The 14,284-nt window shown below is 39.5% G+C and overlaps 1 protein-coding gene across 1 annotated transcript in view; it reads left to right on the forward strand.

Annotated features, from left to right (window-relative positions):
* RHOBTB3 (Rho related BTB domain containing 3) overlaps nt 1–6,076 on the forward strand; it is a 56,226-nt gene extending 50,150 nt beyond the window's left edge. The window contains exon 12 of the mRNA XM_061189460.1: nt 3,202–6,076. Within this exon, the coding sequence (XP_061045443.1) occupies nt 3,202–3,317 (116 nt within the window). The 3' untranslated portion in view covers nt 3,318–6,076. The remainder of the gene's footprint in view (nt 1–3,201) is intronic.
* The last annotated feature ends 8,208 nt before the right edge of the window (nt 6,077–14,284 follow it).

Raw genomic sequence — 14,284 nt, forward strand, 5'->3', positions numbered from 1 at the left:
TGGGCAGAGAAAAAGAAAGCCCCTGTGGATAAGGGAGAATTTGATAGTCTGTATCAGCAGTCATAAACTGGCAGTCTATGGGTTGAATGTAACTTGCTAAGGGATTTTATTTGGACCACATGGTATTATAATTTTTTTAGTGTCAATATTAAAAATTGTAACATGTCACATCTGAAAATCCAAATTTCTGGCTTCTTTTGACAAAGTTGGAAGATCTGGCTTCTCTGGGCCCATCTTCCCACATGGCAACAACCTGGAACTGAGCAGTGGCTACTCATTTAAAGGCGCGTGTCCTCTCCATGGTGCCATAGTCTCCTCTCCTCCCTGTTGCCTGACTCTTGGCCTACCTCACATGGTCACTTGACATTGAAAAGGGTTCTTGTCACAGTCTCTTTACAGCTTCCTTAAAGAATTGCTCATTTTTAAATTCAAAAATCATCAAATTATTATTGGAATTCTATGAAATGTTTTCCCTTAACTGGGAATTTTTCTTCTTTAGAGGTGTTTAGAGATTTAAAAGTGAGACTGGAAAAGATCTCAGGTTAATGCTGGCACCGATACATCAGAACTCAGTGAAATAGTTCATTAAATACTAGACATATTTTATATACTGGACTCTTATACGAAAACAAACAGCAATGAACAGGAATATGTTACCCTTGGCATTTATGGATTCGTTATTCTCACAGTTTAATTTATCTCAATATTATGTTATATATTATATATTATGGAGTTTTTTGTCTCGTTTTGGTTTTTGCTGGCTACCAGAGCTCATCTCTGACAAGTTTTCTCTGTTGTTTTGCTTTTGTTTTTTTAATCTTAACTGAGGGAGCAGCCTTATGTCACCTTTGCTCCCTAATGAAACCTACAACTGATTTCCCTGGGCAGCTAGGTTGTTTCTTCTTATCCAGGCCCTGCAGCCTGGATCAAGACCTTGTTAATACAAATTATAATAGATGGGGTCAAACAGTAGATGGAGAAGTGGAAGCTGACTTAGCAGAAGCAAACCTAAGTGCCCACAGAAGGGAATACTGATGAGAAACAAACTGATTCACCCAGCAGAATACTGTAAAGCCTTAGAAATTTGAGGTACCTGGTATTTCAGAAAGCAGGATGAGGCTTGGGGCTGAAAGCCGTATGATTAGTTGAATGCTTTTGCTACACTCCATCCCACCTAGGCAGGCAAGTGCTTCTCCCTCATCATCACAGGAGTTTGGAGGTTTATTCCTGGATAAGTTAAACCAAAAAAGTTATAGAATCACGAACTCAGAGTATAGCTGAGATTGGGGCAAGGAGCTGGACTGAAAACATAGAGATCATGTGAAAGTGTCACATTATATAGTAACCCTCCAGCCTTCTTCCCATATCCAGGTTCTGGAATTCTGGCAGCCGGGTATTTGACTCCCACCTTGACTACCACTTTGACACTTATACTCTGGGCATGAAATTGAAGCATCCTTCCCTGACCTCACATAAAAAACTGTAGGTGCAGTCATTTGAGAATTCTCTCAGTTAACCCAATGGATATCTGTTCAGTTGTGCTACAGTGTATTCCACCAGTCAGCAAGTCCTGCCCATGCCCAAAAGATTTCCAAACAGCTTTCTAGCATCTCACCCTTAAATATAAAGAGGCCAACGGAGGGTCAACAGATATTTGAGGCAGTGTCCAATGTGAAAGATGAATACCAAAAACAAAACAAAATGAATAAAAACAGAAGAGAAGGAACGTACAAGAACAAAGAGTAGAAGAAAACCTTAAAAAAAACCCTATAATTAATATCCTCAAAGAATAAGAGATATACATCCATAAAACAGGGATATAATGTTATAAAAAAGAAACAATATTCATGGAGACAGAGTATATAGAATGGTGGTTGCTGGGACTTGGGGGAAGGGGAAACGGAGTTGTTTGATGGGTATAGAGTTTTAGTTTTGCAGGATGAAAAGAGTGCTGGAGATTGGTTGACAACAATGTGAATGTACTTAACACTACTGAACTATACACTTAAAAATAGTTAAGATGGAAAAACAAAAAAAAATAGTTAAGATGGTAAATTTTATATTATGAGTATTTTACCATAATTTTAAAAAAACAATAGAAGAACAAGAAGTTGCTCTTGAAAATTAGGATAGCAAAAATGAAACCATATCAAAAAAAAACAAACAACTAAATAAATAAAAGAGTAGAAAGATAAAGGTAAGGAAATCTAGAAAGTAGGACAAAAAGGATGAAGAGACAGAGAAAGGTTTTTTTAAAAAGTTGGAGGCTCAATGCAGGAGGTGAAGTATCTCAGTAATAGAAGTTAATACAGGAAGAAAAAAGAAAAACAATGCTGAGGAGGAAATTATGAAAGAAATAACGCAAGAAGTTATCCCAGTACTGAGGAACTGAGTCAACAGATTAAAAGGCTCTGCTAAGTGCTCAGCTTAATGAATAACAAGGTCTATCACTGGGACGTGCAGGAACACCGACTATAAATAGAAAAATCTAAACGTTTATAGAATAAAAAACCCCACAGATCACTTATCAGCGACCATGAATCTGAATGGTAGTAGAGTTCTTAACAGCCTTGGAAGCTAGAAAGCAGTGGAGTACTGTCTTCAACATACTGAGGGAAAATTTTCAACCTAGAATTCCATACCAAACCAAATGATCTATTGGGTGTAAGGACAGATTAAAGACGTTTCATCACAAGCAAGGTCTCAAAAATACTTCTTATGCATACTCCGCTTCAGGAAGCTAATAAAAGTTGTGCTTCACCAAAACTAGGGAAAACAGAGTGAAGAATCTGGAGTCCAGGAGTGGAGGGATCCAATGCAAAAGCATGAAGCAGGCATAGAAGGCAAGAGGGTACAGGACTCTGAAGAGAGGGGTCTCCAGGGCAACACCACCACCACCCCCATAAGAATGGCTAGATCCTCTGATAACTGTGGCCCCATGGAAAACAAAATTGAGAGGACTTCAGAGAGTTTGGAAGGTTGAGTTAGCTACAAAGAAAACTAATTAAAGGAAGAAAACTATAACAGTATATAATTGTGAATCACAGAATAACATAAATACTGATGACTGATTGAGGGGAGGGGAGGAAGTATACAGCAGAGCTTGGATCTCACCTATTACATAGGAAACCAATAGTTAATATCGAAACGTGATCCCAAATAAAATATATTCAATTAATATTCTTTTTCTGAAACTTTTAGTGGAAGAACGCAGTTTTGTTGAAAAGCACAGATGGCCATCAAATATGTACTTGAAGCAGCTTGCGGAATACAGGAAGTATATTCACTCCCGGAAATGTCGTTGCTTAGTAATGTAACCCTGTAGTTTTTATATACACACACTTTTTCTTGTTATTATGAAGAATGGGGTACTTCTGGGTTCTAGGAAAATTCTTGTGACTGCAACCAGTATGGGAGTTAAAAAAAAAAATCACCATACAGCTTAATGTGCTTATTAGTTCTTATTGAAAAAAACTACTATTATGATCTTAAAAGGGAACAAAATATACCATAGGCTAAAATTAAGACTTCACCCGAGTATATAAGGCTGTGTACAGCTATTTTTCCCTTTAAGATGCCCTATTGGTTTAGTGATATTAATACCCCTTCCATTTAAGAAATGTTTAAATTTTTAAAAAATCATGTAGGATTAATACAGAAATTTCATCATGTCTGATTAATTGCTCTATTAAAATAAGGGCCTTTTAAAGACCCAGTATGACTGTTTCTATAGTGAGAAATCTAGGAGAAGACTGATCAGGCTGAGATCTTAGGAATAGAAATTTGCCTAGGATTTTGAAAGTGAAATGCCATTTCATTCCAAATCAATGACAGTGTTTGAACCATAATGGGAAAAAAAATCTGGTTTTTATCTGAACAATCCAGCTGAGCCACCTTGTCTCTCCCCTGGGATTCTGATTAGGCAAGAAATCTATGGAGGACTGGCTTTGTGGCCATGTAACCTGTGTGCTTACACAAGGCCCCCTGCTTAGAAGGGCCCCATGCTTGGTGCAGTGCCCTGTGATCGCCATCTTAACATTTGTAATAATGTTTGAAGAAGGGCCCTGCATTTTCACTCTGTACTGGGCCCCCCAGATTATGCATATCTCCTAGCAGGGTATGTTTTCTTGCTCAAACGTTATTATCTCTGAAAGCAGAAAAGAGGCACTGACATCAAGGAAAGAGAAGGAAGCTTGCTGAGGGAAGAGATCACATGGGGTTTCCCCCATGGGAAAGTCTGTACCACCCATGACCTCCCTCCTCTGCCACCTCTGCTGGCAAGTGAGAAATGCATCATGTTGGTTTCACTTTGTAACACTCACAATTCTGGCACTACACAGATGAATACTTTCTTGATCATTCTCTAAGACCAGGATGTTGGTAAAAGTGACTGATCAGTGTGACTTTAATATGCACTTATAAAAATGCTCATAGGAAAAGACGCTTTCTAGAGAATCTGCAATCAAAGGCTCAAGAGTTTTTCTTCTTTCAGTGTATTTACTAAGATTAGGGTATCAGTGGCTTGAATTGTGTGAATTCTTTCTGAGGACTGAAAGGGTATTTGATGAGAAATAGCATGAATCTTGTCCTTCAAGATTATCTAATAAGTTCAGAGAAAGGATATAAATCAAGACTTGTTACATGTAGAGAAAATGGTACTAAGATAGAGGACAAAATTATAGTTTCTCTTGTATCACATGTCAACAGAAACAATTACATCAGAAGCTCACAAGCTGAGAGATGGAAAACCAGATTACTGTTTGTTGTTAGCATCATTTTCATCTGTAATTCGGTATTGGAATATATTTTTCTTTTAATTTCCAGTGACTTTAGAATACACATAGTTTTTCCGACTGTTCAAAGGTTTGATTAAACAGTTTTGTACCATAGTATAGACACAATACTATACAGTTAGTCCTTGGATGTATACCAACACTGTCAGAGTAAAACAGTAAAAATCCCCTACAAATATCTTACAAGAAACCTGATTTTAATTGGATTGTGTTGATAAATATTACTGGAATGCATTTTTTATTTTTTGTATTTAACTCACTTGAGCTAATCAACTATTGACAAATTCCACTTGACAAAGATTAGCATTGGAAAGAATAGATACTGTAGTAGATTTTTAGAAATTCATTCACATTTAAGGCCTTTTAAAATGCAGTGATAGCCTTTTGCTTTTCATAAGCATTTTCTTACCCCTGCATTAATTACAGCACTTAAAATTCTAAGTCAGTCTTACCTTTTAATCTAGGAAATTAAAAAATATAAGTTCTAAAGCAAAATATTTTCTTGAAAATACTATTTAACATTTCAGTAGACCATAGATGGTTTCTAGGTTGTTGGACAAAAGTGGAAGTTGGGTTTGGGAGCTGGTGCTCTGTTGGTGCTGCGCATGTCGTTTTTATTATGAAAGTTCTTTGCCACCTGTGAGTGACTCAAACACCCTGATGTCACAGCTCTCCTGGGCTAGTCAGAACAGTAATCAAATTAGACTAGACTCTTCAATACCTTTGAATTAACTCAATTTAAAATAACAAGAATTTTTTTTTAGAAAAAACCTTACAGACTATCTTGGAGAAATGAGTGCTCTTTTTGAGTTTTTCTCATTGAAAGATTATTTCTAGATGAATGTATGCTTTGTGCTGATCTCTGCTTCAATATATTTACCAATCATTTTAATTAGAGAAGATACTGTATGGTAGAACTGAGGCTTTTTCTTTCTGGGCCAGGTTTTTACCTTATATAACCCTTGTATACTTCTGACTACTCTGTGTTCATATTGTAGAGAGTAGGCTTATAATATAGAAGGTTCAGTAACATAGCTGAAATTCACCCTTTCTAAGCCAGCATGGTGGCTTCATATTGGGCAGAAGCAGGAAACTGAAGAATTGGATAAATTTGACTGCCAAGACAGCTGAACTTTTCAACTGTAGTTTTAAAAACTACAGTACACTGATATAGCTAATTAGACAAAACGTCCTCAAGAGTATTTTATTTAATTTAAGGCATCTGTTTAATTCAATCTTTAATAATTTTGCAAAGAAGGGTATGTGTGTATTTTAATATAGCCTGACCTGAATTTATATGTTTTTAGTTTTAGTATTTAACATTTTTGTAACAAATAAACCTTTTTTTAAAACAAGTTCAACACAGTGTCATGTAGTTATTTTCACCTTGTTGAATTGCTGAAATAACCTTGGGAATTCTGCCTTGTATTTCTCAAGCATAATTATGCTTCATGAAAACCACTATGCGTAAAATATTTAGAATGCTGTTGATATGGTAGATGTGTGTGATGAGATAAAGAAATTTGTATTACCTTTAACAACTGGTAGCAGAATTTCTCTTAACAAAAATAACTGCAATTATTTAGAAAAATGCTTTGATAATTATGTAGCCTAGAAATGAGCACTTACAGGCTTTAGTGTTGGCTGGGGGCAAGACTTTTGAGAAATGGAGAAGCAACTTCACATAATAGAGGGTTGAGAATTTGGATCTTTCCAACAAAATGAAAAGGCAACCTACTGAATGGGAGAAAGTATTTCCAAGTCATATGTCTGGTAAAGTGTTAGTATCCAAAATATGTAAAGAACTCATACAACTCAACAGCAAAAAACCCAAATAATCCAAATAAAAATATGCAGAGGTTCTGAATAGACTTTTTTCCAAAGAAGACATACAGATGGCCAAGAGGTACAGGAAGAGATTCTCAAGACCATTAATTTTCAGAGAAATGCAAATCAAAATCACAATGAGGTATCACCTCCCACCTGTCAGAATGGCTATCATCAAAAAGACAAGAAATAACAGGTGTTAGCGAGGATGTGGAGAAAAGGGAACCATTGTGCACTGTAGGTGGAAAGGTAAATTGGTGCAACCACTATGGAAAACAGTATGGAGGTTTCTCAAAAACTTAAAAATAGAACTACCATATGATCCAGCATTTCCACTTCTGGGTGTTTATCTGAAGAAGATGAAAATACTAACTCAAAAAGATATCTGTACTCCTGTGTTCATTGCAGCATTATTTACAATAGCCAAGATATGGGAACAACCTAAGTATCCATCAATGGATGAATGGATAAAGAAAATGTGCTATATATATACACACAATGGAATATTATTTGGCCATAAAGTATAAAATCTTGCTATTTGTGACAACATGGATGGACCTTGAGGACATTATGCTGAGTGAAAAAAGACAGAGAAAGACACATACCATATGATCTCACATATATATGGAATCTTAAACAAACTAAAACCCCCCAAAAAACTAAGCTCATAGATTTAGAGAACATATTGGTTCTCTAAGGCAAGGGATGGGGGGAGTGTGAACTGGGTGAAGGGGATCAAAAGATGCAAATTTCCACTTACAAAATTGGTCAGGAGGATATAATGTACAGCATGGTGACTATAGTTAATATTACTATACTGTATATTTGGAAGCTAAGAGAATAGATTTTAAAAGTCCTCATCACAAGGAAAAAAATTTGTAACTATGTATGGCAGTGGATTTTTTTTTTAACATCTTTATTGGAGTATAATTGCTTTACAGTGGTGTGTTAGTTTCTGCTTCATAACAAAGTGAATCAGCTATACATGTACATATATCCCCATATCTCTTCCCTCTTGTGTCTCCCTCCCACACTCCCTATCCCACCCCTCTAGGTGGTCACAGAGCACCGAGCTGATCTCCCTGTGCTATGAGGCTGCTTCCCACTAGCTAGCTATTTTACATGTGGTAGTGTATATATGTCCATGCCACTCTCTCACTTCGTTCCAGCTTACCCTTCCCCCTCCCCGTGTCCTCAAGTCCGGCAGTGGATGTTAACTAGACTTTTTGTGGTGATCATTTTGCAGTATATGCAAATATCATTATGTTGTATACCTGAAACTAATATAATGTTATATGTCAATTATATCTCAATTTTTAAAAATTAGACCTTTCCAGGATGGAGGAGCCCAGGTAGGAGGGGGAGAGAGACCAGGCAGCCATAACAGGAGGATGGAATGTGTGCTATATAATACAACAACTCCTCCCTAGAAGTTTCCTAAATTGTCAGTTAAGTCTCCTAAACCCATAAAGGCCTCCACAGTTCCATTGGAATTCTGTTCCTAACACAAATCTGACCTGGGAACGTACCCTTCTAGAAAACTCCCATTGCTTATTAAGGAACCTCCACAGTCCTCACTGCCAGCAAGGCCTTTCCTAACCTAGCCCCATCTTTTCTGCCTTGACAAGTAGAACTGTCCATCCAGATATCTGTGTACCTGCACACTTCATGCTCTTCCCATGGCTTGGGTTGTGTTGCCGTTTCCTGTCTACTTTGCAAACTCCAGCATATGCTGTAGACTCCCACTTATATTATCGTACCTCTTTTGCTTTCCATGACTCTCCCAGGAAGAATTAGTTGCTTCTGCATGTGTCTTTCCTTAGCTCTTTATTCATACCTTTCTTATGGCAGTTATTGCATTTTAGGTATTTACGTATTGGTGGGCTTTCTACGGTAATAACTTGAGGGCAGGTATCATGTCTTGATTTATCTTTGTGACCCAAGTGGTTGGCTGAATGGGGGGTTGATGAACAGATAGACTGGAAGAGTGGTAGATCATTGAGGGGATACAGAACATGTACAAAATGATCTTGGGGACACTTCTGCCTGGGAGTCTCCATTGGAGGTTAGTGTGGTGCTCCAAGGACAATGATGCTTCAAGGACAAAGGACAACCCTGCCTGAAAAAGTGTCAGTGTTACACCCTCTACCGGACTCTTAATCGCCCTCCCCACCATGTTGCGATGGTTACAAAATTCCTGAGCCCACCTGGGCAACGGGACCTGTCCCAAATAAGGAAAGGCATCCGGCCTGTCCCATTCCCACCCTATAGAAGGAAGGTATATGTGCCTCGACCAATCAGTAAACGAAATTTTCACCTCAGACCATTCTTTTGTTTTCTGGCTATAAAAACTGATCAATAGCACATGTTCGGGCTTGACTGTCCCAGAGTACTAGGAAGTTGGCCCGCTGTTCTGGCAGTGACCCTTCCCTCTAATAAATTCTATCTTCTTTACATTCTGCCTTGTGTCTGGAAATTCTTTTCCAACCCGCATTCGGACCACGACAGTTAGCAGTGAGATGGGCTGTGGGGGACAGAAAAGTTTCTGTTGTGCGTTAACGAAGGGGAAACAACTCCAATGTTACACATAATGTTTAACTGCATACAAATAATTTCCCTGGCATGTGCTGGCTGTCTTCTCAAAATCTTAATTGTCCTGCTCTACTGTCACAGCTTAATGTTCAGTAATGATCAGATTATTATGAGAGTATCTGAGATTCTTTTACATGTTCAGAGCAAAGAGCTCTCTTATTTACTCCTATTTAAGAAAAAATAGAATTTAGTAGACACAGTATATTACTTATTTTAAAAAATTAAGTGAAAAGGAGGTGGGATCTCAGCCCCTCTTCCTCTGTTGGCAACTTGGACTGGAAAGTCCGCAGAACTCTTTAACTCAAAACAAACTAACCAAAACTGAACCAGTAACTTTTCCTTAAAGGCTGAGCTTAGTCCTTCATCCAGGACTTAGTACTTATCTTGTTTTGTTCACATCCAAGCCAAATGGTGCATCCTTTTATCTTGTTTCTTCTTCCCCTAGTAACTGCATCACCACTAAAACACTTTTCTCTTAATACTTATAACTCCTGTTACTCCAGAGTTCCCAGTGGTTTAGTCTCTGATGTGTCATGTTCAAGCAGAACAGCCAAACATTATTTAAAAGGTTTCTCATTCTTTTTATATTTTAGTGTTGTCATTTTGTGATAGGTAATATATTTACATGGCTCAAAATACTATAAAAAGTATACTTTGGGAAGAGAGTTCTTGCTCCCATCTCTGTCCCCCATCACCCCATTTCCCACCTTCCCATAGGTGATCACCTTCATTTGTTTTTTATGCATCATTACAGTGTTTATTTATGGGAGTACAGGCAAAGGAAAATGCATAGTCTCATCTTTCTCCCTATGGTCAACAGAATAATGCCCTCCCTCCAACATCCACATCCTAATCCCCCAAACCTGTGAATGTTACCTTTCATGGCAAAAGAGATTTTGCAGGCATGATTACGTTAAGACTCTGGATAAGAGAAGATTATCCTGAGTGGTCCATTTTGATCCCAAGGGCCCTTAAAAGAGGGAGGCAGTAGAGCAAGAGGAGAGGAGGCAACGTGGGGATGAGAGATTTAAAGACGCTACCATTTGAAGATAGAGGAAGGGGTCATGAGTCAAGGGAGAAGGACCGCCTCTAAAGCTGGAAAAGGCAACGAACTGATGCCAAACCCTGGCCTCTGTGCACCGGCACCAAATTGAATCTTGGAGAGAGAGTTCTGGGTGAAGTAGAAGAGAATAGCTTTATTGCTTTGCCAGGCAAAGGGGGCCACAGCGGGCTAATACCCTCAAAACAGTGTGTCCCATCCTGGGGGTGGGGGGGGTGTGGGTGGTGAGGGTGAGGGTTGTGAGGAGTCTTAAAGTCAAGGGGCAGTGTGTCCTATCCCGGGGTGGGATTTCTGATAAGGATCAGCGTGCGTGCAGGGCCTGCATCCCTTCAATCTAGAGATCATCTGGCATCTGGTGGTCCCGTGATCTGTGGTTCTCAGGATATTGAACTGTGACCTTCTTTCTGGAATGAAGAATGCTTCATCGAGTAGTTAACATCTTCCTTTGTTGGGGGTTTTAGTTCTGCAGAAGAGCTCAAAGATATTGTTATGTACATCACTTGAGGGGGAACCAGGACCCTGCCCCAAGGCTACACTGTTGTTTCTTGACTGCTCCTCCCTTGTCTCTGCATTCTCTCACTTCCCTGATTAGCAACTGTTTGAAGCTGCCCTTTAGAACTCAAGAAAGGTCCTAGAGGCTGAATGAAGCCTATTTCCTACAAACAGGAAATAGGGGACTAGAAAGACTTTCATGCCCTGGAGCCCCATTCAGTCCTGCCTGGTTTCAGAATTCTCCCTTCAGAGCCTACAGAAGGAACGAACCCTGCTGACATCCTGACTTTAGCCCAGTCAGACTGATTTTGAACTTCTGACCCCCAAAACTATAAGACAATCAATCTGTATTGTTTTACAGCCATTAAGTTTATGATCATTTGTTAAAGCAGCAAAAGGAAACAAATATACCCCTTTTCTTATATAAAGATAACATGAATTATATCCTTTGTTCTCTTTAAGGAGGATTGGGTGGGTCTCAATACCTTGAACATTAGTAATTCATGCAACCGGTTGTTCTCAAACTGTAGTCGTCATCAAATCACCTGAAGGGCTTTTAAAAACAGAACCCAGGACTTCCCTGGCCGTCCAGTGGTTAAGACTTCGCCTTCCAGTGGAGGGGGTGTGGGTTCGATCCCTAGTCGGGGAGCCAAGATCCCACATGCCTCATGGCCAAGAACCCAAGACATAATACAGAAGCAATATTGTAACAAATTCAATAAAGACGGTCCACATTTTTAAAAAAGTTTAAATAAATAAAATAAAAACAGAACCCTGGACCCTAGCCCCAGAGTTCTGATTTTGTCAGTCTTGGTTGGGCCTTGAGAACCCACTAAACAATTCCATGTCTCTTGGGTTTGAAGCACCCAACTACTCCAGGGCTCCCTCCTCCATCAGTTTAACTTGACTTCTAGACCCATGTCCCTCCCTGTCTTCTTGATAGTTCTTCTGGCTCTTTCACCTTCCCTTCATTTTGCTAATTCTGCTTCATAAGAATCTGACCAAAAGACCAGAGTTTCCCACTGAGGCCTGGGCCTGTGGAGCCGTCAGGCAGAGCAGAGCTTCCCAGGATGATTTCTGCTGGTTGGGGAAGCGATGAGGGAGGTTTCAGGAGGTGGGGTCTCGACTCAGACACTCTCAGAATCACACACTAGGCCTGCAGGCCCCACCTCGCACTGCCGTTGACCTTCCAGTCTTCTGTCGAGCTTGGGATTTCTTTAGGCTTATACTGAGTACTGGGCCTTTTACCCTGTTGTCCAACAGATGATACAGGGCTGGGAATTCTCAGTGAAATAATGTAAAATTAAATTCTGAAAGGACTTAGAAATAGCCCTATATGCACTTTTAAACAGGAAATCTGAGTCCATCAATCTTTTCTGTTTATAATGACAGATTTTACTACTATCTCAGAATCTACATTTTTTCCTGAAAATTGTCTACCTTTTTATTATCTTCCAATTTAAAAAATATATATTCACCTTCCCTGTAAGAATTAGAAACAATATTGGAGCACAATCATAAATAAATAATGTTTTTTACTCTGGAGGGCCTCATAGGACAAAGTTTGGTTATACCAGTTTTGTGAGCCCTGGGAATTCTTTTTATAGGCAGCAGGTGACCACTGTCCCCTCACACAGGCTTGCTTCCAACTTCTGAGTGCTTTTCTCTTCCTCCTCTTGAATGGAAGTATCTTGCTTTTGCCTGTATGTTAGTAAGTTTAAGGCTATTGAAAAATAACTACAAACTCCTCAGTTGCAGTTTTCATAAAATTAAAATTTATGTAGACTATATATTTTCCTAGAAATCTCTTGTCTAATTCTCTCCCCAGGGTCACCTGGGTAACTGGACACATCACTGTTCTTGGGTCTTATGGCCCCTTTGTTGGAAGAGGAGTAGGGTGGTTTTTCTAAATTTATAGTGACTTTCTCTGAGGAATGAATTGCCTCAGAGTAAATTAGGACATTTTGGTCTAAAGTAACTACATACCAAAGTCCTTCAGAGGCTATGGGTAAAACCCTTGGTAATAGGGTAGAAAGGCAGATTACAGTGCTGCAATGTCCAGGTATGGTTCACATGCTTTCCTTGACTTAGAAAGAAGAAGTTAGGATAATTTCCTTTGCAAGAATTCAAACGTAAAGATGATCACTTAAAGTAGGTACCCACCACCACAACAACAACAAAAACAACACTTTCTCTTTTATATTCCGCACTATTTTTCATGGATATGGTAAGAAAGGCTGATCTTGTATGGGACCTTAGTATTAGTAGGCATCTGATTGTATTTTACTTCATTTTTATGTGTCTTTTATCACCATTTCCAAAACATAATAGTTGCTTCAGAAATGTCTGTTGAATGTAATGGGGCACAGTTGATGGAGAACCCAGCAGAGTTACTGGCCTCCAAGTTGACAGTGTTGACTGCTGTGGCCCAGGGGCCCCATTTTTGCTTAGGGACCAAGGAACTTGACCAGAGGTTTGGCCCCAGGGAGGGGCAGAGAAGTCACTCAAAACAGAAGCAGGGTGAGGCCCCACTCTCAAGGGACTTCAAGGGCAGGGCCTTCAGGGAGGGGTGAGTGTGGGAGGACAGGAGAAACCCGAGGGATAACTTCAGGAGACTTTGGGGCTCGTGTCCTGCAGGCAGAGATGTAATTGAGTGAAATTTCTGTTACTACTGTTTATAGCTGTTATTATTAATTTCTGTTACTACTGTTTATACTATTTATAAGCTGGGGAGGCTTGGGGAAATTGAAGTACTATTTATTATTTCAGCATTACTATTTATTGCCCTTTTACTAAGTGCCAGGCATTTTGCATATGTTATTTCCTCTTCAAAAAGATAACATATAGCACAGAAAAGTCGTCTGGTGAGGTGATTAAACACCAGTGGTGAAACCAGATTGCCCGGATTGACTCAGATCCCGGCTCCACCTCTTACTGTGTGACCTCAGATAGGTGAGGTAGGCTGTCTCTGGACTTTGCTCATTTATAAAATGGAGCTAATGGACGTAGCAAACTCGTAGGTTCACTGGGAGGAGTAAATGAGGTCATACGTGTAAAGGGCTGAAACCAGTGTCTCGCGCAGAGTTAGTGCTCTGTAAGGATTAGTATGATCACATTGTCCCAGCAATCATGTGAGCAAGGTGCTCTAAGTGTCTCCATTCTAGCATGAGCACAGTGAGTGACGGCCTAAGGCCATGTAGTCAATAAGTGGCAGAGCTGGCAGAACTCATACCTGACTGCAAAGCCCACATGCTCTACCAACTAGCAAACAGCCTTCATAAGCATCCTAAGAAAAATGTAAAATCATCCAGCTTAGGCGGGAATTGATGCTCCCTTTGAAGGTGTTGTAACACCGCTGGCTTTGTGCAATGTGGGAAAACAAATGGAGTCTGGACATGTCCTGGCTCCGAGGTCAAGGAGTCATCCAGGTCATCACTCCTCTCCCACCTTCATCCCCACCCTCCTCCCAGGACACTATTCCAAGGTCTAATCTGATCATGATTCTTCAAATGTTATGATG

This window comes from Eubalaena glacialis, chromosome 4, assembly GCF_028564815.1.
Source record: "Eubalaena glacialis isolate mEubGla1 chromosome 4, mEubGla1.1.hap2.+ XY, whole genome shotgun sequence".
In the NCBI taxonomy this organism is placed as follows: Eukaryota; Metazoa; Chordata; class Mammalia; order Artiodactyla; family Balaenidae; genus Eubalaena; species Eubalaena glacialis.